At 36.9% G+C, this 26725-nt stretch overlaps 1 protein-coding gene across 12 annotated transcripts in view; it reads right to left on the bottom strand.

The window, feature by feature from the left end:
* The window catches only part of foxp4 (forkhead box P4), a 471422-nt gene that overhangs the window by 122573 nt on the left and 322124 nt on the right, over positions 1-26725 (bottom strand). For all 12 annotated transcript variants that reach the window (XM_087272444.1, XM_087272447.1, XM_087272445.1 and 9 more), the window contains 1 exon segment: positions 2849-3026. In XM_087272444.1, coding sequence (XP_087128570.1) covers positions 2849-3016 — 168 coding nt within the window. In that variant the 5' untranslated portion in view covers positions 3017-3026.

Below are 26725 nucleotides of genomic sequence, written 5' to 3'. Positions count from 1 at the left end.
ATTCCATTCTAATGCACACCAGAATAGAAGGATAAAAAGCAGCAACACTTACACACCGTATTACCTTGGAGTGGTAAATAATTTAGTTTAACAGCTCCCACTTTCTCTTAATAACAGTTCATCAATGTTACATTAAGGCAAGGATCTGTTACCAAGCGTGCGGCCTGTGTCACTGATAACAAGGTTGAGGGCTCCTGTTACCCTCTGTGTGTCTGCAAAGCATTTAGGGGAGAGTGTGAACAGAAAAAGAGTGTTTCAGCCAAGAGAGTCCGGGAAGTGAGGAAATTCCAACTGACAAACTGGATATGGAAGACACTGACGCATAGGCCAGAGAGCAAAAACAGCACAAGCCTCTGCACGCTGACGTGTCACTGCATAAAACAGTCGCTTCGAGGATCATTGTGACTCAGGCGAGACTGAAATTGCTGCTCAAACTGGACCAGAAGAGTCAAGAATTCAGCAGAGTCTAAATCATGTACAGAAGCGAAATCAAACCGCCGAGTGCAGTTCTGGATGACTGTATGGAAATATGAGGCCTGTTGGTTATACGATTAGTTCACCCAAAATATGAACTCACTAACTCAATCCTTTGTCATTTCAAACTTGCGCTACTTGCTTTCTTCTGAACACAGAAAAGAATTTTTGTGGTGAATACTTTGTAAGCAGAGAAAACACATGGAAGTTAGGGCTGGGCGATTAATTGAAAAGTAATCAAAATTGACATTAAGAACTTAACATTTTTCCAGGTCAGTTTTTTCAATTACTTTCCCCAGCATGTGTGGAGTCAAGTGACCCTGCTCTGTTAAGGCTACTTTATACTTCTGCATCGAAGACACAGGTATGGTCTGGCACAGCTTTCATGCGGTCGCATACCTGCACACCTCTCAAAAATGTAACTACATGTCGCAAGTTTGCACTACATTGATGATGAATGGAAGCTGCGGCAGAGACGGCATAATAAAATTATCATTTACACTAAAATATTTGTTTACAGAAGCAATGCACTTTTTAAAATATTATTTAAAGGATGTACAAGTCATTTGATTTAGATACTGCTTATTTTCTACTTTTAATATGAAAAATTTAACATTGAAAATAATTTATTTTGTTTCCAAAAGTGCAAGTTATTTATTATCACATTTTTATACGAAAGAATTGACTGTTTCAGGCAATGTGTGTAATAATTTCAATCGTTTAAAGTTGACATTCAAAACATAATCACAAATAGCAGATAGTGTGTGTTTCCTTCAACTATTTTAAAATCAAGTAATGCATCTTTCATTCAAAAATCTCTCACTTGCAGTATGTGAGTATATTTACTGTACAAAACTTGTTCAATAAATAAATCGCCAAATCGCTCAGCCCTAATGGGAGTCGAATCATTTAGGCTTAATTGTATGCAAAAAAAATCAATTATATTAAATGTAGCCCTATCCAACTTATTAAGGAAAGAAAATGAGCTGCTGTTTATTACATGTGCAATAACTTCTGCAATACTTTTACACCCTCTTAGGCTGTGAAATTTTCCTTCACAAAAGTTATTTTTATGTTAAAAGAATAAATGAACGAATGAATGAAAGAATAAATTAACTTCCATTTAAGTGAATCATTTTAAACAATGCACTAATATACATGTGTTTTTACTTTGTACTTATATTTAATTAATTTTCTCTTTGTAATTACAGCTGTAATTAATTTATGTTATTACAGTATACCTAATGTACACTGTTGATTGATCCTTTACAGCTAACCCACCCTTAAACCTACCTATACCACTAAACATGTCCCTAACCTGACTCGTATCCCTCCTCTATAGCAGTGGTTTGCAAAGTGGGGGTCGCGGGACAATGACAGGGGGTCGCTTGGTGATTTCAAAAAGTCAAATAAATTTATCAAACTATTAAAATTACTATATTTTAATGATAACCCACATAATATAAAAATAGTAGTTTTAATAGTAAAAAACAACAACATGCAAATGAAAAGCCATCACCCTTTAAATTATTTTTTTCATTGGACTCCAGTGTTTACATTAGATTAACAACACAGCAATAGCGTCAGCTGCAGCAGATTGATTTTATAGCACCAGGTTAAACTTTCTGACACCTTTATGGCAATCAAATACATTAACAATAAATACAGGCACACAACTGAACACTGAGAATGTTCTCTGATTGGTGGTCTACAAAATTAAACCAAGAATAGACATGTGCTATAAAAAACATGTGCCCGCCAGTCTCTTTAGCCGAGGTTAATATTAAATTAAACAAATTAATAAATGACTATAAAAATGATATGGTTGTTAAACTGCTGCACTTTTTGTGTTGTCAATATGCTGGTGTTTATATAGGCTTATTGTTGTGTGTGCAACATTTGTATGTTTATAACCACCTCTGAGGAATTTGGGAATCGCGAGTCACTGGCATTGTTATTTTAGGGGTCGCGAGCTGAAAAGTTTGGGAACCCCTGCTCTATAGCACCATATGAGTTGTGCAATATTAACAATAGGTACATTGTAATCTAGTTAATGGAAGCCTTTTTATTAACTAACACTTTACAATCAGGTCTCATTAGTTCATGCTAATTAACGCATTAAGTACTTAAAGTTTTATGTCGGGGTGAACTATCCTTGTAATTAAAAAAATATTTGTCCCATTAAATAAGTGAAGAGTGGCAAGAAAATAAACCAGGCAATCAACACTGAGGTTTCGAAATCTGTGTGATTCAATTTGCTTCATTTTTTACTTGTTTGTAGGTTGCGCAAGACAGGAATTGCACAAGAAACAACTAACAGCTAAGACACTTCCTGAAGTTGGACTAGAGAACACACACACACACACACACACACCTGTTGCTGTTGAAGATGCAGTAAATCCACCGGGCTGATCTCCCCATTGGTGTCACCGTTGGACCCACCCTCTCTTCCTCCGCCGTCTGATTGGCTGCTTAGACTGCTGACTCCATTTTGATTGGAGGGTGTTGTTCGAATGGTCTCAGTTGCTGATTCTACCATCATCACGTGGCACCTTGAAGGGAAAAAAAGACATAAATAAATGAAAAATCAGTGCTGAGTGACCATCAGGCATTGTTAAAAATTCTACATCATGCCAAGATCTATGCAGCCAATGCATTCGACCACAAAAGCAAACACACACACACACACACACACACACAAACCAATAGCCCAGATTCACAATCAACCCCATCAGAAAGTGTTTAATCGGAGTTAGAAATACAGTGGCACAGCTGCTAACCTTGATAAGAACATAGTAAACAAGCAGTGCACCATACATCCATTTGGATATACCTAAAGAACCACCTGAGCCTCTGAACAGCCAATGATAGCCAAGGACACAAATGCGGAGGAAGGCGCAACGAAGGTCTGTCTGAAGAGATACTTGTGTCAAACCAAAATGGCATTGTGCCGTAAAAGAGTGGCATGCTTTTCCCTTCACCAAAAGTTACAATACAGTGCATCAGCTCTGATCGAAGGACGTTTGTCTTTGACAGAAAGTGTTGATGCATCCACCACATCGACAAAAGCGACCCTTTCAATTAGAAAACGTCTGCTGAAAAGAAACACCAACCTCTTGTGCACCTTATTATAGGCAGCACAAAAACACAAGCAACTTCCAAGAGAAGAGGAATGCATTTAGTGTCTTTAAGAGGTGAAGAGAGTGAAAGGGAAAAAAAGAAATAAGCCTTCAAATGAGTGAACGATTCAGTGAACCGATGACTTATTGACGTGTGCAGTCTTATTAGAAAAACAGCGAGTGCTCCTGAATTAAAGATGCCAGTTTTGCTGTCATTTTTTGTCCTGATAGATTTATTTATTTAAAATGCATTAAACATGTAGTTCTGCATACAACAGCTTAAATGACACCGATTTTATAATGTTTTGAATGTTTAAATAAGTTTTTAATACATTAAAACTAATCATGAAGACTACACAAATGAAAACAGAACAGTGATATTTTATTCATTAGTCTGTTCATGTTTTCCAATATTAAAATAATGAAATTGTATAATCTAACAAAACATCACATCACATAAAAAACATACATGAAACCAACTTTAACACAAACAATACACCTAAGAACTGGGCACATGCAATTTACGACCTTTTTTTTGCATTTTGATTTATTTAACCTTGTCTGCTTGTTTGTCTGCTTATGAGAGCCGTAAGATATTTATTTAAAAACAACAAGCAACAACCTGTAGAACTGCATTGTGATTGTATTGTGGGAAATGTACTATCTACACATGCAGTACGTGCTGTGCAGTAAAGCTCGCCACAACAACAGCTGAAGATAGATAGAGAAGACTACGCGCTTCCACACCCAGATCTACTGTACGACAGGACGCTTTTGTAAACTTGAGGGCTATTATTTCTAACAAATTCACAGTCTGAATCGCTTAAAAGCACCTGGTTGAAGAGTTATATACTTCATGCAAAGCTGTCAACTGAGGTAGTCATGCACAAATCGCATGAATGAAAAGGATGCAGGCATGTCTTGCATTATGAGGGATGCAAACCAAAGATGCGGGTAGTTTTATTGCGTGTGGACCTGTGAAGAACTCTAAACCATGTTTAGTTAGTTTACATCAATCCAAAAAAATAATAATAATAATAATCACTTGAACAATACAAAACCCCAAATACCTTTTTTTCTAATAACAAGGGTTTCTGGTCTATTGTGAAACTACTCTATGCATTTCCAATCCAGAAAAAAAGGGGTTAGAGGCCAGATTATTGGATCAACTCTAGCCCTAAAAACCTAAACAGAGCCATGGAGTAGAGAAATGCTGACACTGTCTTGAGTTGTTTCATTGAGCAATGTAATATAATTGCACTCTATTGCTCTGTATGTCTAAATATGTAAACCAATGGAGAGAGTGACACAATGTCAATCAATCAAAGACTTAAATTGAGAAAGGCAGAAATGACAGCAAGAGGTAGAATAATTCTCAACAAAGTACAAAAACAACCTGAATTGCCTACAGAAACAATGGGAAGTGCAATGTTTGATTTTAAACTGGTAATAGTCTGAGAAACAACATCTAGCAGTGTTGCATCATCACTTGTTTGTCTGTGGATATGCACCAATGGTTGGCAAAAGGCTTCATTAGGCTGGCCAAGAATGAGCCAAGAACAGACTCCAGTATGATTTGACAGATTTTTGATTCCTCTATGGCAGTGGTTCTCAACTATGGATTCACCTTAAATTTCACTTTCCATGCAGCATTTAACCCCAACCCTGACCAAACCACTTGCTTATATCCTTCTAGTGCCCAATCCCTAAGGCAGTGGTGTCTACACTCTATTTTGGAGGACCACTTGTCCTGCAGAGTTTAGCTCCAACGTGCCTCAACACACATGAATGGGATTCCCTATGGTCTAGTGGACTTGATGGACATTTGCATGTAGCAGCCAAGTCCACATGACCACAAGTGCACATAAAGTGTGTCATTTGGGATTGAGTCTAGTAGACCTTGATTAGCTAGTTCGGGTCTGTTTCTTTAGCAGTTGGAGATAAACTCCAGAGTAACAGTGTTTCTTGTAGGACTAGAGTTAAGATTCCTGTTATAGGGCATATCTGTGAAATCACACTTTCAGAATTGTAATTTTTATGAGTGTAGGATCTCTCAAAACCCACTGCATTTTCATCAAGGCTAAACCGACTTCATCATGTGATGTGAGTAACACAAATTGTCCAAAAGATGCACTGAAAAGCTTTAAGAAATGAGCAGCTGCTGAGCGAGTGCATCACTGCCATATTAACCAGCCCGGGGTGTAAGCAAGCATGAAGCCTTGTCATATCCCGTAATGGGTGTATATTGCCGCTATAATGGAAGGTCGTAAATAAAGCAGCCCAATAAATCTGCACAGGGAACCTTTGATTATGGCTGTGAGACAGAAGTTTGCAGCGTCTTGTAATTGTTTTTGGCAGGCTCATCTAAGCCGCCAATGTTGAGGCTTGCCGCATCTTGTTTAGCCCCCGAAGCCCCTCTAGCTGAACTTTGACCTGTGGAAACAGAGGAAGATGCATTTTTTCTTCTAAGGGGGGGAGTGAGGGATACAGAAAGGGTGGGCGTTCTTCCTCAGATCCAAAAGATAAAATGTGCATTTGGGGGAGGGCAATGCACAAAAAAGCCTTTTAATTGGGACGGAAGAGAAATGGGACCCAACTTGCCTTTGCTTCAGGGACAAAAACAGAGAGAGAGAGAAAAAAAAATCAGCTTGCAACAGATAAAAACTAAAATCCCAGGACCAGCATCTTCGCAACATGGTAACGCAATGCATTGGCTATGCACTGAGGTTTCTCTTTTTTATGTACTAATATCAGCAGATTTTCTTTGGCACTTACAAGAAAGGGTGGAGGGGGTGGTGATTCATTCTCTATCCTGTTTCTGCAAGTACTGAGGCTGCAACAAGGGATCATGGGAACTTCTGTGACTGCCTGTTAAAAGCTGTTTATATTGCTGATGCTAAGAGTTGCTAAGGTAAGATAGCAACACAGGGATAAACACAACTATGAATTCTGATTTGGCTCCAAAAGTGCATATTAGCAGTAAAAAGTGAAAGCTTTGTAGTTTTTGGTGATTTTTCCCCCTTGTGCATATTAAAAAGGAAGTAACACAAAAACAAACAAGGTCAGGAAGCAGAGAGATGGCGAAACAAACCACAGTTTATCTCATTCATGACTAAACCCTGTCCTCCCCAAAGCAAAGATTCTCCTTTCTCTCCTTTCTGTCTTCCCTCAGGCAGCTGCAGTTCTGTTCCTGTGCTCATGGTCGGAGTCGGCGGCTGGCACAGGAACAGAGGATTCTGAGAGAGCAGGGTTGAAAAGACGCCGTCTGAGCCAGGTAGGCCAAGGGGCGGAGGTCTCCTGGGTAAATCTCATACAGGTGGGCCGTCACTTCACACCCTCTCAAAAAATAGCAGGCCCAGCGGGGACTAAAAGCTTCCAGTACTCCAACAGGGTCAGAGGTGAAAGGTAGACTGTCTTTTCCCAGCTTCTTTTTATTGTTTAGAGAACAGAGTTTACTGAAGATGTCAACACCATAAACCGTAGTCAAAGCATCAGGTGTTCATGGCTAAATCAACTTGACGACTGTTTTTGTTTTTCATGCAACAAAAAAAAAAAAAAAAAAAAAAGAGGCCATGTGGGCAAAAAAAAAAGAAAAGTTTAGAACATACAGTTCTAAGTAGGGATGTCCAGATTCGACCACATGATCGGAAATCGGGCTCGATTACGTGGTTTCAGACTAGATCGGAATCGGATATTACCTCCCGATCAGGACTCGAATATATATATATATATATATATATATATATATATATATATATATATATATATATATATATATATATATATATATATATATATATATGTATGCACTTATGCATTTAACCAATAGCATCTCTCCAACAAAGTGATGTCATGCCACACACGTTGCTGTTTCTATGTGGTCAAGAAAGAGGTCTAACTCTGTGTCACCATTTAACTATAAATGTGGTAAAAAAATAAGAATATATATACATCTACAGTTAAGCAGTGGCAGAGTTAGACCTCTTTCTTACTTCATACAAAAACAGCAACGTGTGCGGCATGACATCACTTTGTTGCAGAAATGCTATTGGTTAAATGCGGGCAAAGTAGAACACAGAAGCAACTTGAAGCGGAAAGCCTGAGTATGTCTGCTGTCTGGTGGTATTATAAAGTTGATGACGACAAACTGTGAGATATGTAAACTTGGGATTGCCTGTTGGGTATTTTAAGATGAGGTGCTATTAGTTTTTATATTAGATTGTTTTTATTTTTACTGTTGCACTTAAGTGATGAATTTATGTTAATAATTGATTGTTCAAGCTACCTCACAGAAGTGCTCTGTTTGTTAACAGAGATGTTGTATGTTAAAAAGGTAAATTAAATAATAAATGAGGAACATCCTGGATCTGTTTCTTTCCCCTTTTTTATTGTTTTTTATGTATTACAGAAGTATCGGATGGGTTTCAGTATCGGTAAAGTCAAATGACTTTAATTTGAGGGCAAAAAAACCTGATCGAGACATCACTCGTTCTTAGAAATTAGCCTTTTATTTTCATCTCATCTAATTTTCAACCGCTTATCTGGGGCCGCGTCGTGGGGGCAGCAGTCTTAGGAGAGAACCCCAGACCTCTCCCCAGACACTTTCTCCAGCTCCTTCGCGGGGATCCCGAGGTGTTCCCAGGCCAGCTGAGAAACATAGTCCCTCCAGCATGTCCTGGGTCTTACCCGAGGCCTCCTCCCGATGGGACATGCCTGGAACACCTCCCTAGGTAGGCGTACAGGAGGCATCCGAAACAGATACCCGAGCCACCTCAGCTGACTTCTCACGATGTGAAGGAGCAGCAGCTCTACTCTGAGCTCCTCCAGGGTAACAGAGTTCCTCACCCCATCTATAAGGGTGCACCCTGCCACCCTGCAAAGGAAACTCATTTCGATCACTTGTGTCCGAGATCTTGTCCTTTTGGTCATGACCCAAAGCTCATTACTATAGATGAGAGCATAGGAACGTAGACTGACCGATAAATCAAGAGCTTTGCCTTTCGGCTTCCCTCTTTTTTACCACAACGGACAGTTACATCGACTGCATTAATGCTGCCGCTGCACAGATCTGCCTGTCAATCTCACATTCCATCCTTCTCTAACTCGTGAACAAAACCCCAAGATACTTGAACTCCTGAAGTAAGGACTTTCCTCCAATCTGGAGATGGCAAACCACCTTTTTGTCCAGTGGAGCATCATGGCCTCGGACTTGAAGGTAATGATTTTTGCCTTTTATTCAAGTTTCATTTTAATGACTTGTTATATATATATATATTTATTTATTTTCCTTTATTAAAAGATAAAGAAAAATTGTTAAATATATACTTCTGAATAAGAGTCAGTCTGTGAACAATGAAATGATGATGGCTCAGTGGCTGGAGAACAGATTCGTTGAAGTGGACGTGAGTGTATCTCTGAACCTGAGTACCAGCTTTTACAGTCTTTCATGGCTCGGTCGTTGTGCCGAGAGCTTTGAAGAGGATTGAGGCAGTCGGATCCAGACGGCTGATCCCAGATCAGCACATCTGCAGCCCCAGACTGCGGATTGGACTCGTCGTTCCGGTCCGACTCCAAAACACAAGCCCCACTAATGCCCTCTGAATTCAGCACTTCCAGGCTGGATCAACTCACCAGAGTGAAGATGGTAGAGGGCCAGCGCTGTTCACATGATCCTTACTGTGCCATCTAATGGAATCAGTCTTTATTATTACAGATGAAAATAAGTATATTTCAAACCATTCACATAAAACATACTAGTGGCCTCTAAAACACTGAAAGCTCCATAACAGATAATTGACTATGATACCTGAAATTTCATTTTACACATGTTTTTCTTTTTTGCCCTCTTGTTTGGGATTTGAAGAAGGGGAAATATGGCAAACATTAAGTCTAAAAAATTTCCTTTGCACTGAAAAGTTGTGCTCAAGCAGCAATGTTTAAAATAATGCAAAGATTCAAGCCATAACTCACTTGGCAATGTCGACAAACTGGTTTAAATTTGCATCTTCAGCTCTCCGGCACACACACAAAGCTACAAAAAGCATTACCCAGACTTAAAAAGAAAATAAAAATGCCATAATACAAGATGACAACATTGACAATATTCATAAAAATAGAATACCACTTCATTCCACCAGTCCTTTCCCATTTATTTTTATCACTGACTTATTAGTTTACTCCGTATTTCCTGTCCTCTTCTTTAAATAGAAACTCTTTGAGGCATATGTGGAACTGTTTCAGATATTTTCAGTGTAGCTGTCCGTTTTTTTGTCTTCCTTTGCACCTGTGGAACAGCTCTTTCTGCGCGTTACGCACACGCTAGCACACACAGACAACCTTCTCAGTATGTTTTTTTTTCCTCTTTCTCTTTTCAGCGGCTTACCAGATTAATAACTCTTTATCATGTTAAGCCTTATACAGGTCTATTTATATAAGTCCCACAAAGGCTGTTTCTAGAGCCTTGCATCAGCTTGCAGGAATGCTCTTATTAATAAAACAAAGAAGAAGCCAACATGATTAGTGGAGACAGCCACAGTTGTGCCAGCACATCTCACATCTTCTCCCTCAGGCTACTGAAATAACAGTCCCGAACGCTTCGTCAGGAACAACCGCCGCCCCTGTTTGTCACCAAATCTGATTGAGCAACAATAAAGTCCACCTGAGCACACACAGCAACTTGCTCAGCTCAAACAACTAGCGAGTTGCCTATAAAGGAAGAATAAAAAACCTCATAGGTGTTTTTAATTGTTCTGTCTACTAATATACTACATTTTGGACCATAATGCATTATGACTAGCTGCCGTAGAGTTACCCCAACTGTATAGCAGGGAGCTAGGAACTCCAAAGGTGCATAATGTATAGAGTTAATACTGAGAAGTTAATCAAATAATCAAAGATGAAAAATACATCTATAACAAAATATTTAATATTCACATATTGAATTAGTAATTTATTAATATTTATTTAATTAATATATTAATGATTACATTTTTTTTTTTTGTCTGCGCCAATAGCCTAGTGGTTAGCACATCGACACGACTGTCGGAATACGCCCCCTTGTGGCAGTCGCACAGAATTTTCGTGCAGGGTTTTGTCGTGCAGCATGGGAGAGAAATTGATTCTCGCAGTGTGCAAAATAAAGAAGTGCAAAAGCAAGAGCCTTTATTCTCTGTGCGTTCACCATGGTTGAATGAAGGAATACAAGTAACTTATAGATCGCTAAAAATTTTGGAGGGAATGTGGAGACAACATAAAATAAATTATAAATGAATTACTTATTTATGAATAGAAAAGTTTAGTGTAGACTTTTTTCTGATTTAATAATAAGGAAAAAATCCAGCCTGAGTAAGAGGAGTATTTCCAGCCTGATCTCATGAGGAAACATAAGTGTTTTACGTTTTGTCAGTTTAGTGGCTAATTCGTACAAATTCGTAAATGTACAAGTTTAGAAAGGAGGCATGGGGTGATGAGCAAATCATACTTAATTGTACGAATTAGTACAAAATCATATGAGTTAGCCACTAAATCAAAAAGTTACGAATTGTCGTGAGATTGCGTTGGTATTTCTCATCGCACACAAACAGACCTACTTGGACAACACATGAAATGTCACATCCGGTTGGCCAGTCGCATACGGCCTAGTTGCAGCTCAAATCTGATCCAAATTTTATGCATTCGAAGATGACTACTCTCCACTGGAAATGAATGCCTTCCGATCTGTCGCTTGCCATTTGTCGTGTGCAGTGGAAAGGCGGCTTTAGCATAGCAAAATGCTAATCTAAAACCACTGAACTCACTAGTTTATAGACTCCTGTGTCAATAAATGTTCAACAAAGATACTTTCAAAAGAAAAATTAAGCTACACTCAAAACATTATGTTTGCTCAAACTACTTATTTTTAATGAGTTGAAACAACACAATTCCTGCGGATTTTTTGTGACAACTTGATTGTTTTATGTTCAATCCACTTAAATTTGTAAACTAAACTATTAAGTTAATAAGGTACTACATAAAATAAAGTCAAAAGCAAATTAGCTGTGTTTATTTATTTGCCTCATCAGGAAGAACTGCTCTCGGGACACAAACATTTAGGAACGCGGCCTACGGAAGGATAGGGTGTATTTGTTTTAGCAACTCCAACTGCGAGCCCACGGGCCAGAGGGCAGGTGTGTGTGTGTCCCAGCGGTTAGAACACACAGCTCGCGGCTCTTCCTCCAGATTTGTCTTCCCTAGACGTATGGTTGGTGGTGAGGGCAAGGGAGGGGGAGGGCAGGTATGACTACATCAACTAAAAGGCCATGCCCAGGGGAAGACTGTCACTGTCTGCCATGAAGACAGATAGCAGGAAGGCCCAGAGCTGAGAGAGAGCGTGAGACTGTGAGACTTAATGAGCAGGACACCTAAAGCATGTCAATGCAGGAAAGCGTCACAAACAAATAAGCATTCCTGATGAAAAGTGTGAACTGCACGTCAGTTTTTAACCTTGACTAGGGTTAATTAATTCATTAATCGATTAATTTATCACCATAGCTGATTTAATACATTTGTAACAGCTAAATTTTATTACAATATTAATATAAAGTTTAAAATTGCAACTAGAATATCTTCATTAAATAATTTGCATTCATTTGTAGTGCAAAAATCTGAATACTAGATGAAGGATTAAACTTTTCATTAAATATTAAAGTTAAATCAATTTAATTCCATTTATTAATTTATAAATTTTTATTAAATTCTCTTTTGATTGCTAAAAAATAATAAAAACGAAATAAAATAAATTATAAAGTGAAAATGTATGGCTTATTTTAGGAATATGACCTTTATATTACATATTTCTATTGACATTTTGGATGATTTCTTGGAAAAAAAAAACACTTCGTAGTTTGACAGGTGCATGAAAAACTATTTTAGCCTGCAGTGTCTCTCTTCAAAAAGATCAACTACTGCTCCTCCTTGGGGCCACGATGACCCTCCTGGAATATCCCAACAGTAAAGAAGAGACCCTCGTTTGAAGACTGCTTAGCCAAGCACTTATGCCTTCTCTTTTTATGAGGCAAGCCATTCTCCACTCCACTCCAGAGCGGTTTCCCTCCGTGGAAGTGGCACACTGCTCCACTTGGCATTATGACAGAATCTCTTCCTTCACGCTGCCACCCATTTACACACTCACTCACTCACTCTCCCTGGCTCTTTAAATTTAATATGGCATTTGCAACCCATTTTTACTAACATAATATGATATTTTGGACTGATACGGGATACTAAGTGTGGTGGAACCAAAATGGTTAAACAGTTATATCTACGTTATATATTATCCTAAAACATGGGCAGTGTATGTCGATAAATGCTAAAGACCATCCATTGGAAAATTTATTTGTGTTGCATTATAAAATATATTATACAGTAAGATGAGATTTGTAAGAACACTAAAACCATTAACAGGAAATTAGCTAAAATTATATCAATTTATAAAAACTAAAATATTATATAAAAATTAATAAACAAACCAAAATAGTAGCATTTTAATAAAAACAAACCAAAACTAAAAACTAAACGACACTTGAAAAGTTATTAAATGTATATCATGGTGTTATAAAAATAAATCTAAATAAGTGGAAGCATGAAAATAGCTTACTGTTCATTTAAAATTTTAAACGTTCCAGAAAGAAAAACTTAATTAAATCTGAATAGCACTAATTACAAAATAAGAGAAGGTCAACAAAAACCAGGTTTCATTTTTTTTTTTTTTACAAAATTTGGATGTGATGTCGAGGAAGACGTGGTGGCTCAACGGTTAGCACTGTCGCCTCACAGCCAGAAGGTCGCTGGTTCGAGTCATGTCTGTGTGGAGTTAGCATGTTCTCCCTCTGTTGGCGTGAATTTTCTCTAGGTGCTCTGGTTTCCCCCGCAGTCCAAAGACATGCGCTATAGATGAATTAAATAAACTAGAATGTCCATATTGTATGTGCGTGAATGAGTGTGTATGGATGTTTCCCAGTACTGGGTTGCAGCTGTAAGGTCACACGCTGTGTAAAACATATGCTGGATAAGTTAGCGATCCATTCCACTGTGGAGACCCCTGATAAATAAAGGGACTAAGCCGAAGGAAAATGAATGGATGAATGGATTTCATGTCAACTTTAATGGAAGCAGTGCTACAGTATCTCTCATTTAAATAGTACGAATGTCTATTCAGCTTATTACACCGAAACATGCACATGAATGTGAGTGATTTTAATAAAAATGACTGCTTTACCCTAATGACAAAGTTCTAACTTAGTTAAAAAAAAATCAATCCTTGGAAAAAAAACACTCCTATTTTCCCTTGGACAAAATAAACTCACCCCAACTGTTTCAATTGCTGCAATCAGGTCCCTGAAATCAGTGCACTGCACATTACAATGAATAAAACATGTCTTCTAAACACCAGGTAATCAAATACACAAAACCCTTGTAGACTCATAAATGAAAAACTGCTTTGTAAAGATTACACGCTTGGATGTCAAGGAAAGATGGTGCTTTTACACAACAGATCCAGTCGAACTCAACAGCCTCCTCTTGTGATCACATGGAACAGTTCCAGCAGATTCAGGTGAATTTCAGCTTATCTTGCCCTGAAAGATCATTGTCATTTAAGAGAAACATGCATTCCCACCATGCTGATTTAAAGAGCACTGAAGATAAACAACGACTGCTGGTTTATTGGGAACTACACTACTTTTACAGTCACAACCTTGCTCTTATTCCTAAAGCTCAGGACCACCAAAGTCCAAAAATAACCAATTCATTTCCCAACGGCACAGGCTGAGACAAGGAGCACGAGAAAAACGGAAGCATGGAAAAAGAAAATGGAATGATCTGCCTTCATGAGGCTAATGACACAACTTTGATCTTGTGATAATTTTTTAGAGCTGGTGTCCTAATTTTCAAACTCAGCTTTTTCCATTTCGATTTAAACTATGGCAGATGACAATTAAGGAATTGCTTACCCATCGACTGTCAAAAAAAGAAAATCGGAGGCACTTAAAGGACAATTCAATTATCAAGGACATGCCAATACGAAAGTAAAAAAGTAAGAAAGATCCTCTCAGGGGAATGAAAAGGAGGCCAAATAAAACAGGAGACAATCAGAGAGAAAAATGTGCATGGGGGAGGAAAGATATGTGTCCGTATAATATCTAATGTACCATATGGCGATCTGATGTGTTCCTGCTGTGACGCGCACCTGATGCAGGAGGAGGCAAAGTCCTGTTTGCAGAGCCCATAAAGATTAGCTTCAATCAGGTGGGTTTCGTTGCAATAGGTAAACAGCGCCAGCATTCCCGACCGATGAGATCGCTTCTGTGTGTGTGTGTGTGACCGGGGCAAACATTCACTCCCCCTGACACCACCACCACCACCCTCTGTCTTTTTTCTTTTTTTCGTTTTGGCCCAAAGTAAGTGATTTTCCAGACTGGCCTTGATGTTTAAGAGACTAGAGATTTCTATACGAGGCCTCGGCTCCATCTGATGCGCACAGATCATGGCAAATATTTGGAATAGGTGCTGCTGGGCTTTCACAAACGGCCCATTTGTCAGCCATCGAATGCACACAGATCCATCCACTTACACATCAACCTACAGACAGATAGATATACAGAGAGACAAAGATGGACACGTGCGGACTGATGGATGAAACGGCAGAAAAAGAAAGAAAGAAAGAAAGAAAGAAAGAAAGAAAGAAAGAATATATAGATCTAACCAGATTTGATCACAACAGTTTCAAATCGTTTTATCGCTATATTGTCATAAAAAGTATAAAAGAGATTTCAGATAGATAGATAGATAGATAGATAGATAGATAGATAGATAGATAGATAGATAGATAGATAGATAGATAGATAGATAGATAGATAGATAGATAGATAGATAGATAGATAGATAGATAGATAGATAGATAGATAGATAGATAGATAGATAGATAGATAGATAGATCTATTAAACTTTGACAAAACGATACAATTACAGATAGACCAGTTGACTGATACAAAGACAGATAGATAGACAGACAAATTTCAGACAGTTTTCTGTCAGTAAGTATCATGTATTGCATGTCTTCATTGGGTTTGTGGGTCTTGTCAATAGCTGTGGGTAATTATCCTGTGATCATCAAGATGAATAAAACCATTCCTTGTGTCCTGTAACGGTTTAAGAGGCTAATGATGAGTCAAGGCTAGACTCAAGACCGCCTGAGGCACTAATGCCCAACTGTATTTAACATGATGGAACTTTATTGCTTTATAAACTTGAAATTCATATTCAGTAAAAAAAATTCAATAAACTGCAAGTTAGAGAAAAAAATGAATCTAGCTAATGTGGATTCAAAAAGATGACAGTGGGAACAGGAAAATTTGGAGTCAGTTCCAAATTTTGAAACCAGTTCATATTCCTTCCATTGTCCAAGCTGACTCAACAAAGCAAGGATGCCTTGCTGCTGACAGAATGGAACAGACAATAGGAGAGAAACAAATTCCAATAAACATAAAACTAAAAACGGCAACCAATCAGAACCAAGGCAGAGAGAAGGGATTTGGGTAACGGAAAGTGATCTCTCAACTAAAAGGAATTGAGGCAGTGGAAACAGTGTCAAACTTACATTACAGCGCGCATACATTTAAAGTGAAGTATCTTATAGAGGATTTGAATGCACAAGAGAAATCAATAGTGTAAACAGACAAAAAAAATCTTTAAAACATAAACTATTATGTTAAAAAAGTATTATTAAAAGGATACTATTAAAAGGATTAATTTTACATGAGAAAATAAACAAATGGCAGTAAAATGATAGATAATGAATAAAAAAAAGTAAGAGTTTAGATGCAAAAAACTTTAAATGCAATTTGATATTTTCTTCTAAAATTTGAATTTTTCTCAAGACTCCTGCTTGTAGGCTCAGTAATTTTACTTTCATAGGGATGAAGATAGTTATTTTCCTTGTCTTTAAAGTAAAGTAATTAAACAAACATAGGAGGCTGGAAAAATGCTCATTTTAGGAGAAAGTTTCGGACAACATTTAAAGGTTTTTGCATCTAAACTCAATTATCAAATAGCAAAAACAGACTATGATCTATTGGTTATTTCATTATGCCTACAATATTAAAATGTAATTGAAATATAAATAAATAGCAATACAATTTTTTTTAAACGAGCACAGGGCATTTTTTTTAATAAATCACATCGAAAATAAAAATTTATTTAGTGTGTGTATTGTGTATATTTAATATGGATATAAAAATACACACATGCAATATACAAATACACACATGCATGCATATATTTGTGAAAATTTTTATTTATATTTAGGTATAAAATAACTTTGTATATGATACAAATTACACATACATTTAAATAGCTGGGTAACAAAATTGTTTTGTATACTTTTGTTTCTATGTATGTTTTTGTATCACATATTCTATATTATAAACATGCATATTATGAAAACTTTTATTTAGGATGTGATTAATCTTTGCCCAGCACAAAAGAATATATTTACTTTAAATAAACAAATAATTCGATTCGGCAATAATTCGATTAAATAAAACAAATATAAAATTAATAAATTAATATGCAATTAATTATATGTGTTAATTAATTAGGTTTAGCAAAAACAAATCTGTTGGTCATTTCACTCTTATTCACAATATTAAAAGCCAATTAAAGGTTAGAATTAAACAGACTTTTTTCTGAAGAAAAATGATGAAAGGAGCGTTTAAACTGGCCCTGAAGAGGAGGAAAAGTGACTAATTCAAGACTTTAAACGAGGTGGTGGGGCAAAGTGATGTCTTAATAAGTTCAAAGTGGACATGATATAATTTTATACATCTGCTTTCATGACTGCCACTCTGGATTTCAGAGTTAATTAATTGATTGGATCAGAGTGGGTATAATCAAATAAAATTTTATAACTCCATAATAAAAAACAACACTTTAGAAGGAGGCATGTGGAAAAATGATAGCATGTCCATTTTTCAAATTAATTGAATTTTAGTACTTCTGAACTTGGTCCAAGGCAGCTCATAAGCAATAACTCCACACCATCTTCAAAATGGCTCCATGACTAAAGACACACGCGCACACACTTTTCTCAGTTCCTTGATTTCTGAGGGAAAGCCAGCACTGTTTATAACTAGTAACCAAGAGCGATCAATTGCCAGTAATTTCCATATTATATTCTCCAACAGTTACACTTCCCACCAAGAGTAGAAGCTAAAATATTAATTCCATCTTCAGCAGTGCTGATTGCATTAAAAAACGACTGTTTTATTATTTAGCACGGAAAGGAAAATCTTTGTTAAAGTGACTTGAATGCAAATTGATATCACTAGAATGAACAGTGGAAGAGCACTACTAATTTGAATCATAACACTATCAATAGAATAATTCATAATGTAATATTAATAAATTAGAGAGGTAATTCGTTTGAAAATGGATGCCTTCAATTAATGTCTCAGCACCCCTAAACCAAAAAAAAAAAAAAAAGAAGCGAGAGAGAGCACATACAGTACACCCGTTTCATAGACAAGAACATTAATTGCTTAACTGTAGTCATTGTTATGAGGTGTCAGAACTCGTGTAGAATCAGGGAAGAAACTAAACATGCAAAGTTCGCTTTAATACTGCATTAATTTTTCACTGCATTTATTCAATATTCATGAATTATGCTTGCTCTCGCTAACTTGTCTTCATCTCCAGCGTGAAGTGTTTTTTCCCCCGCTACGAAAACAGCAGCTCGTTGCATCCCAATTCAATTTGAGCGAGGATGATTTCAAAATCAGTACGTGACACGTCGCCTTTTCACCTTGTTCGTTTTTCCGTTCCTCTCTACGGAACAAGAGTAGCTGCCTTTGTGTCATTATCAGCCTTATTACACGTCATTAAAATACTGGAAGAACGTTCCAGAAGAAATATACACGCTGCACACTCTCTCTCTTTCCCTGGTGTGTCACACTTTTGGGGGTGAGCGTTTGTGTGCGTGTGTGCGAGAGCGCAGAAGTGACAAAAAAAGAACAATATAATTGGAGAAATGTACGCAGTAATAATAGGTATTCAGAAAATGATAATTCATATTAAACAGGGTGCATAAAGTCAGCCTCATTTGCATGTTTTAGATTATATGCATTTCAAAAGTAATTTCCGCAGGGCATATGAATGACATTAATTCCCGAGTGGTTTCTGCTATAGACCTCAAACTATCAAACACTCAAACATTTAAAAGATGAAAAAAGAGTACTGCCACATTTGCGAGGGGAGATTTCAAGGTTAAAGTATTTGAATGCATGTTTTAAAGTTCTGTCTAGGTTGTTTAAAGTTGTTCCTAGCCTAGTTTAAAGTTCACTAAGCTGCATTAGGAACAAAAAGCACTGTTGTATTTTGGGGGGAAAAAAGGTGCACATGTTTTTGTAAGGTAAAAAATTGATAGATGGGTAACTCTTATAAACTGAAAAAAAAAGATTTCTGCAAAATTGTTTAACATATTTATATGGATTACTGCAAGCATTTATATGGATTAAACTTAAACAAGCCAATGAAATTTAGTTGTTCAACAAATAAATTGTGTACAACAACTTGAATTTACAATTTTTTAAGTTTTTTTAGTTAAGGAATCATCTTTGGATCTTTTTTTTTAGTGTACTGTTTGACTAATAATTATTTCATTAATTTATTAAAATTAATTTCTAGCTAAGATAAAAAAAAATGACACCACCCAGTACACTCTTAAGTATTTAAAAAAAATATCTGCTAACATGCGAAATGACAAGGTTTTAAGTAAAAAAAAAAACAAGTCATAATCAACCTTGTAAAATTGTTTAAACAAAGTAATTTTCAACTGAAAAATGAATATAACAAAAAACTTTGAGTCATTAAATTCAAAGTAACGACCAAATGCCAACTTAAAAAAAATCTATTAATAATAATAATAATAATGATAATAAAACTTTTTTATTTGAAGCGTCTTTCAAGTAACCCAAGGTTACTGTACAACTTACATACAATTGAAATCAGAATTATTAAACCCCTTTGAATTGTTTCCTTTTTAAATATTTCCCAAATGAGGTTTAATAGAGCAAGAAAATTTTCACAGTATGTCTGATAATATTTTTTCTTCTGAAGAAAGTCTTATTTGTTTAATTTTGGCTAGAAAAAAAGCAGTTTTAAATTTTTTATACACCAAAAATTATTAGCCCCTGTAGGCTATTTTGTTTTTGATAGACTACAGAACAAACCATCGTTATAAAATAACTTGCCTAATTACCCTAACCCTAACCTAATTAACCTAGTTAAGCCTTTAATGTCACTTTAAGCTGTATAGAAGTGTCTTTAAAGTATCTTGCAAAATATTATTTACTGTCATCATGGCAAAGATAAAATAAATCTGTTATTTGAAATGAGTTATTAAAACTATTATGTTTTTACAAATGTGCTGAAAAAAAATCTCTCCTTTAAACAGAAATTGGAGAAAAAATAAACAGGGGGGCTAATAATTCAGGGGGGTTAATAATTCTGACTTTAACTGTATATACACAATTCAATATTTTAAAATTGTACAACATATACACAATTCAATAACTAAAAAATAAACTGACAGTGGGCAATGGACAAACATGAAGAAAATGCTAATTTGCCTGCTAAAGTCCTGCCAGACCATTAAAAAAACTGCATTGTGCCCATCACTGTAATGTAGCACGAAGAGGACTGTGAGTATTCAAAGTGCCAATTTTAATACAGCCCTTCAGGCAGAAGGCAGGAAAGAGAGCGAGAGAGAAAGGGAGATCCCTTTTAGCCTCAATTCAAGAGAGAGAGGAAAAAGATTCGAAAGTAGGAAACCCTCAAATTTGGCAAGCTATGTGGAAAAGGGGCTCTGGATGCAATTTTATTTGATAAGACAAATTTGACCATCATTTCTGTCACGTTCCAGATTTGGAACTTTATGTCTAAAACAATTGTACTTAAGTGGCTTGAGAAAATTGTTTGAACATGCACATAGTGCTTCATATTTTCCAACCACAAATTTCATTTTCTCATTAGCAAGATTAATTATGCAGATATTATGCAGCAATTTCATTAAAACTAAGCTAGAAATTCCATAATTCCATTTATTGACATTTTTTTATTTTTAAAAATGATTTATACTGCAGTTGGCGGTTCATTACGCTGTGGCAACCCCTGATGAATAAAGGGATTAAGTCAAAGGTAATGTAAATGAAAGATTTATCATTTTTCCTGTTGCTTAACCAGCTGAAAACCACCAGACCAACTAGTTGACAAACCAAATAAACAAGCTAATCTAAATGAGCAGCCTCAACTTGCCCATCTGTGTTAGTTTTGGCAAACTCACAAAGATTATGCATATAAAAATAACTGTAAAGAAACCACATGGGAGAAGGCGAGATACAGCCTGGGCTGCCTCCCTTTGTGAAGTTTGTGTTGTGTCTGTCTAAATATTATGCTACCGAATGTTTCCCTCCACATGATTATCTCATTATGAATTAATGGCTTGCATGCTGCGATGTGTTTGCGTAATGCCTAGTTCATGCTAACTGTTTATCTGCCTCACCATAAGAAAAATAAAACACAGGCGAGAGCGAATCAGGCCACAGTAATTGTGAGTCAGCTTGTTGTGGCATTTAAAAGTCAAGCAGATATTAACAGCTTAGGCGGCGAGTGGAGAGTGAGAGCGACTCTAATGAACAGCACGCAAACGGTACGGTACCGTAATCGCCCAGAAGATCGAGTTTCGTCTTCTTCGTTTTACAAGTCTCCACTTACAAGTGCTGACAGGCCACGCTGGTGAGATTTAAGGGAAAGAAAAATGGATTTTATGGCATTATCTCGTTATATCTCTCTCCCCGTTGTGTACTCGTACTGTAAGACTAGCCTCTTTGTCCTTCTCCAGAGAAGGATACGTAGACAAGTTCAATTACGCGGGAAGAGTAAATGCTGAGGGAAAGAGAAGGAGAGACAGGCAGAGAAATAGAGTATATCTGGGGGGGGGTTGGGGGGGGACAGGCTAATTAGGACCTGGAAAATGTATTTGTTATTTTTTTTTCCTTTCCCTCCCATTTCTTTTTTTCAGATTGTTTCCCGAGGGAGTTTTTAAAGAGTTCTATTTCTTTTCAACAAGGGAGGCGGAGGAGAAAAATGAAAAGAGGATTATGTTTCTTAAGACAAAAATCATGACATGCACAGAAAAAAAACTCAACGTCTCACAACAAAGGAATTCACAGTGCCCATATTATCAGCCAAGTCCATTTAGCCGCCATCAAACCAGACTATATGCAAACATCTGCATTTACATCTATAATCTCAAAACATTCAAAGTTCAAGGCCTCCCTCTTTTATAAAAAAAAAAAAAAAAGCTCCATCTCCAATCAAACCTCGGGCAATAACACTCTAATGAAGTGCATACTAAAAGGGCTCATTCCAATCTCCTTACTTCTGACACCAAGCGCGCTTGAAAGGCCATCTTTAGAGAAGCGTTTCTGTAATGATAGCGGCAGATAGACTGGACGTGTAAAGAGGCATATTCATTCCTTTGGCTTTAATTGGAGAGCTCGCATGACTGACTCAGAAAGGCTGCTAGTCCGGTTCAGAGCCCTCGAGCCCAAGCCCAGGGGCAGCCAGGCAGAGCTAACGCCCTTAGTCAGGAGGAGGTGAGCGGCAGCACAAAGCCAACATCAAACTAGACACTCGGGCTAAAAGGTATACGAGCGAGAGGGGGGAGAGGGATCTGAACGAGAAAAAAAAAAGTTGAAGCTTTTAAAAGACATTGATTTCTCTTCATTGTTCACATTCCAGTGGATCTACAGTCGTGATTGTCTTATTTGAATATTGTCTGCGGCGCTTTGAGATACTGTGCATGTTTCCTCCACAATGGCACCCACCTGTTGCTGACATTCCAGCAGTTATTCAGCATGTATCACATCTCAACTGTAGAATAAACAACACTGCGCTTGCTGCAGGTAGAAATCATCAGCTTTCAAGATCTGTCTGTGTATAGCTGTAAACGATTCGAAGGTTAAAAAACAACACACACACAAAGACAAAAAAAAAAACAGCTTGGAATTATCAAGACAGACCGGGACGGGATGGGACGGAAAAGGGTGGGGGCTTAAGGGGGCAAACACCATCTGCTATCTTTCAGCAGAGACTTTTGACTCTGACTTCTCTTTTTTAATACCTTCGAAAATAAAGGAATGGAAAAAACCTGCATATTTGTCATTTCCGATTGTTTACCTTTTTCACGGCAAATTGATTTTTACATCTCCTTTTCCTGGAAGCGTCTAGGTGCGGGCCTGCCAACCCCTGTTTCTCTGTTTTATGGACCTAGCCCTCTGGAGAAGTTTTAAAGCTTTCAGTTCAGAAGTCATTTAAATGATACAATACCGCTTTTGTCCCAGGCACCTCTCTTTCTCTCTTTCTCTCTCTCTCTCTCTCTCTCTCTCTTGCTCTTCAATCACCCAGATTCCAGCATGCATTCTTTTTCCTCTCCCTGAGTTCAAGACTACATGTTTAAAAGCTTCTCCTTTTTGTCATTTCCTTGCGTCTCTTGAATTTGACTGTTCGCCTCCAAGACGAAAGGACGACTCGTTGCATCAGGGCTGTGTGATGATGAAGTGGGATGACGTACGTTTGGAAGTTTTTGTAGATGTCTGGTTTTACACACAGTGTCGTGGCAGTGTTATTGGGTCATTCTTGAATCGGTTGCTTCGATGTGAATTGTGTCTGGCATATCGAAAAAAAATTGGACAATTGCTCATAATAAAAGCCTATGTGCACGTAAAAAGTAAGATCACTGCCAGAGGTATTAGATATATCTGCAAAATAATCACAGTTTTGTTTTTTCTTGTGTACACATTTAGGAATATTTCTTCTTTTTTCCCCTATTTCACAAAAAAATCAATGGATGAGTTCTGGGTGATCAGAAAAAGTAGACTGGATGTAGATGCCGTGCATTAATTTCCACTAACAGTGTGGAATGTGGTAGGCTACACTGCAAAAAATTATTTTCTTACTTAAGATTTCTTGTCCAAATATCGAAAAATTCTTTTTTTCTAGACAAGCAAAACATATTGTCTTGTTTTAAGAAATAATATGTCAAAATTAGTTGAGTTTTTCCTTAAAACAAGTAAAATAATCAGCCAATGGGGTAAGCAAAATAATCTTATGTCAAAAGAAAAAAAACTCAATATTGGCATGTTATTTCTGAAAACAAGACAATATGTTTTGCTTCCCTAGAAAATTCTTTTTGATATCAGAATTTTTAGATATTTGGACTTGAAAGAAGTAAGAAAAGCATTTTTGCAGTACTTTGGATTAACTTGCTGGCTAACTTTTACAAAACGCTGTACAATATTAAGCATGATTAAAATAACTTTTGTGAAAATAAAATCAAAATATGGGTGAAATAATGTTCCATTTTTATTCAGGATCAAATTAAGGTAAAACGTTAGATACCTTTAGGCTCAAGATTAGCCTTAAGCATACAGTAACTACAAAACAAGCAACATCATCTGATTCTAGATTCAAGACTCTAGATTAGCTTGCTAGCTAACTTTTACAGAACACTACAATATTAAGCGCGATTAAAATAACTTTTGTGAAAATAAAATTAAAATATGAGTGAAATAATGTTCTATTTTCATTCAGGATAAAATTTAGGTAAAACTTTAGATACATTTAGGTTCAAAATTAGCTTTAAGCTTACTACATAACATTGTATGATATATAGCAACATCATCTGGTTTGGTTAAATAGGACGAAATTATTTATGGATTTTTATTTTATTTTTTTTTTATTTTAAACCCGTCCTTTACGCGATCTTTGGTTTGTGTGCTAACTGTTTGAGCTTGGTGCTAATGTTTAAGGTAAGCTTTAGATATAATAATCAATAGCATGACATGCTTTTGTTTGGGAGTTGAGAAAATGGGACAGAACCTTGCATGACATTAGTCAGCTTTAGGATTTTAATTTAACCTAAACTTATCCATTAATGTGGTTTCCACACATTTTATGTGGCCAAAAAACAAATCCTACAAAAAAAAAAAAAAAGCATGCCAGATGCTGCACACAAAACGCAAACATCTAGAATCCATATGGAACGTCTGAAGGCCTTGATGGTTAAAAAAAATGGCACAGACTCAGAAGCTGTCACCCTTCAAGCTGTGAAGCCTTTTTATTGTGTGTGTGCGTGTACAAATCCCGAAAAAAAAAGCGGGGGGAAAAAATGAAGGGGAATTCTTTTCTCCGAGACCTCTAAAAGTAGATCTCAAAAACCTGTTGAGCTGGAAACATCACTCAACCCCCAGAACTTCAGCTGAGATTAAAAGGCTAAATGGACCGGCATGACTAAACATTTCTTAGTGCAGGGACATGTTCAAAGGCTCTTGGGAATTAAAATCCTCATCAATGCTCCAGCAGAGACAAATCCTTATTTATTTGCTATAATAGGAACACGTCTTTCCAAACCAGCGGGAGGTGATAAACTCCTTGCTTTGTTCTTTTGGTGGTGATCAAACACATTCCGGCTGCTGAGAACAGTCTGCCTAGAATGCATATGGTTCTACATATTCCCATTTAGAAACCAAGACTAAATCTGAGTCAAATCTTAGAGTTGTTGTTTTTTTTTAGCTCCAAAGGACAGCGCAAGGTGCTCATAAATGCTTTATTCCATACACAAAACTGACTATTTCCAAATACTGACACAGTTTTGGGCAAAGCTGCTTCACTAATTAAAATAATCCTTTCAAGCTTGTCAGATGAATTACACTCGTATTTATAATAAAACTGTTACATACAAATAAGCAGCGAGAGCAGACAATTAAAACCTAGTTAAGTGATTATGTGGGTCTGTTTGCGTGGAAATTGAGACTGAACCTGTTCGCTGTCATAATTAGGCTAAATAAAATTAAAATGGTATTTGCAGTGCTCGCAGGTACTGCTGGGACTGGTGTCACGGGGGTCCGCTCTCCGCCAGTGATTGGATCAAATTGTTGGGCGATTTACAGCACCATTCCCCTTCAGTGTCAACCAATTAACATTTCCTTAACACCCCGCACCTCTTTGAAGTTAGGTGTCTCCATTGTAATGGGAGGTTTGCAAGGTCAATGTCTTTTATGGAAGCCTTCCGTCATATTTCGATCTCCTCAGCAATGACATTTAATTGTATTTAACACATTTTATTTTGTGAAGGCGCTTTTTAATTCGCCAACTGTACCGTATTAAGCCAAAGCAGGTTGGGTTGAATTGGAAAAGGTACAATGTGTCTATTCACAGAGCTGAAAAATGCAGAGATGACGCATGTTTTGATCTCAGTGGCGAAGAGTTACAAACAAAACATGCACAGTGAGAATAGAGAAGCATGAAATAAACGATAAGCCCGATATTGGAAAGCCACAATGCCTTTGTCCTTCACTACTTCTCACACACACACACCAAGCTACATTTCCAGTATATTGTGGCGGTGGTGGTGGTGAGCACAGCTGGCAACATCTGGAGGCGTTTTGAGTCTGTTTACATTTCCAAAACACTGAAAAATACTGCAGGTGCCAGAAGAGTAATAAGGAACCAGGTCACAAAAAAGGATTGTTTAAACTCTAACAACTCTCGTCTCTCTCTCTTCTCCTGGAACTTGCTCTCTCTTTCTCTCCGCTCATTTTTCATTAATCGCACACCACTTGCCTTTCAACGAAAAATAAGGCGCCGTAACAGTGCTCCAGCAATAACAGGAAAAATGGACTGAGAAGGAGAGAGACTGATGTAAAGCATCAGTCTTTTACAATAAGCCCTGAAAGATTCAAAGAAGCATATCAAATTTAATTAAACTACAACTCTATTGAATTTTCTCTGTCCGCCATTCAGTTTGTCTTCGATATAATGTATATGAAATGTAAAAATGAAATATGCTACATATAATCTATACACATATATCCACCGAAGAGTCATATATACAAACATCCACTGAGGAAGACTTTTTATAATTAAAAATAAACTAAAATTTACTTATTTCAATTTTATACTTTCATTATTTTTAAGTATGTTATATGTTGTGTCATTTAAAAAATTATTTTAATGTTTTGGAAGCTCGTCCTGGACAA

Source organism: Danio rerio, chromosome 11 (genome assembly GCF_052040795.2).
Source record: "Danio rerio strain M-AB ecotype USA chromosome 11, GRCz13ab, whole genome shotgun sequence".
NCBI classification, from domain to species: Eukaryota; Metazoa; Chordata; class Actinopteri; order Cypriniformes; family Danionidae; genus Danio; species Danio rerio.
Note: the sequence above shows the minus strand (reverse complement) of the source record. Positions and strands in the feature narration are given on the sequence as shown.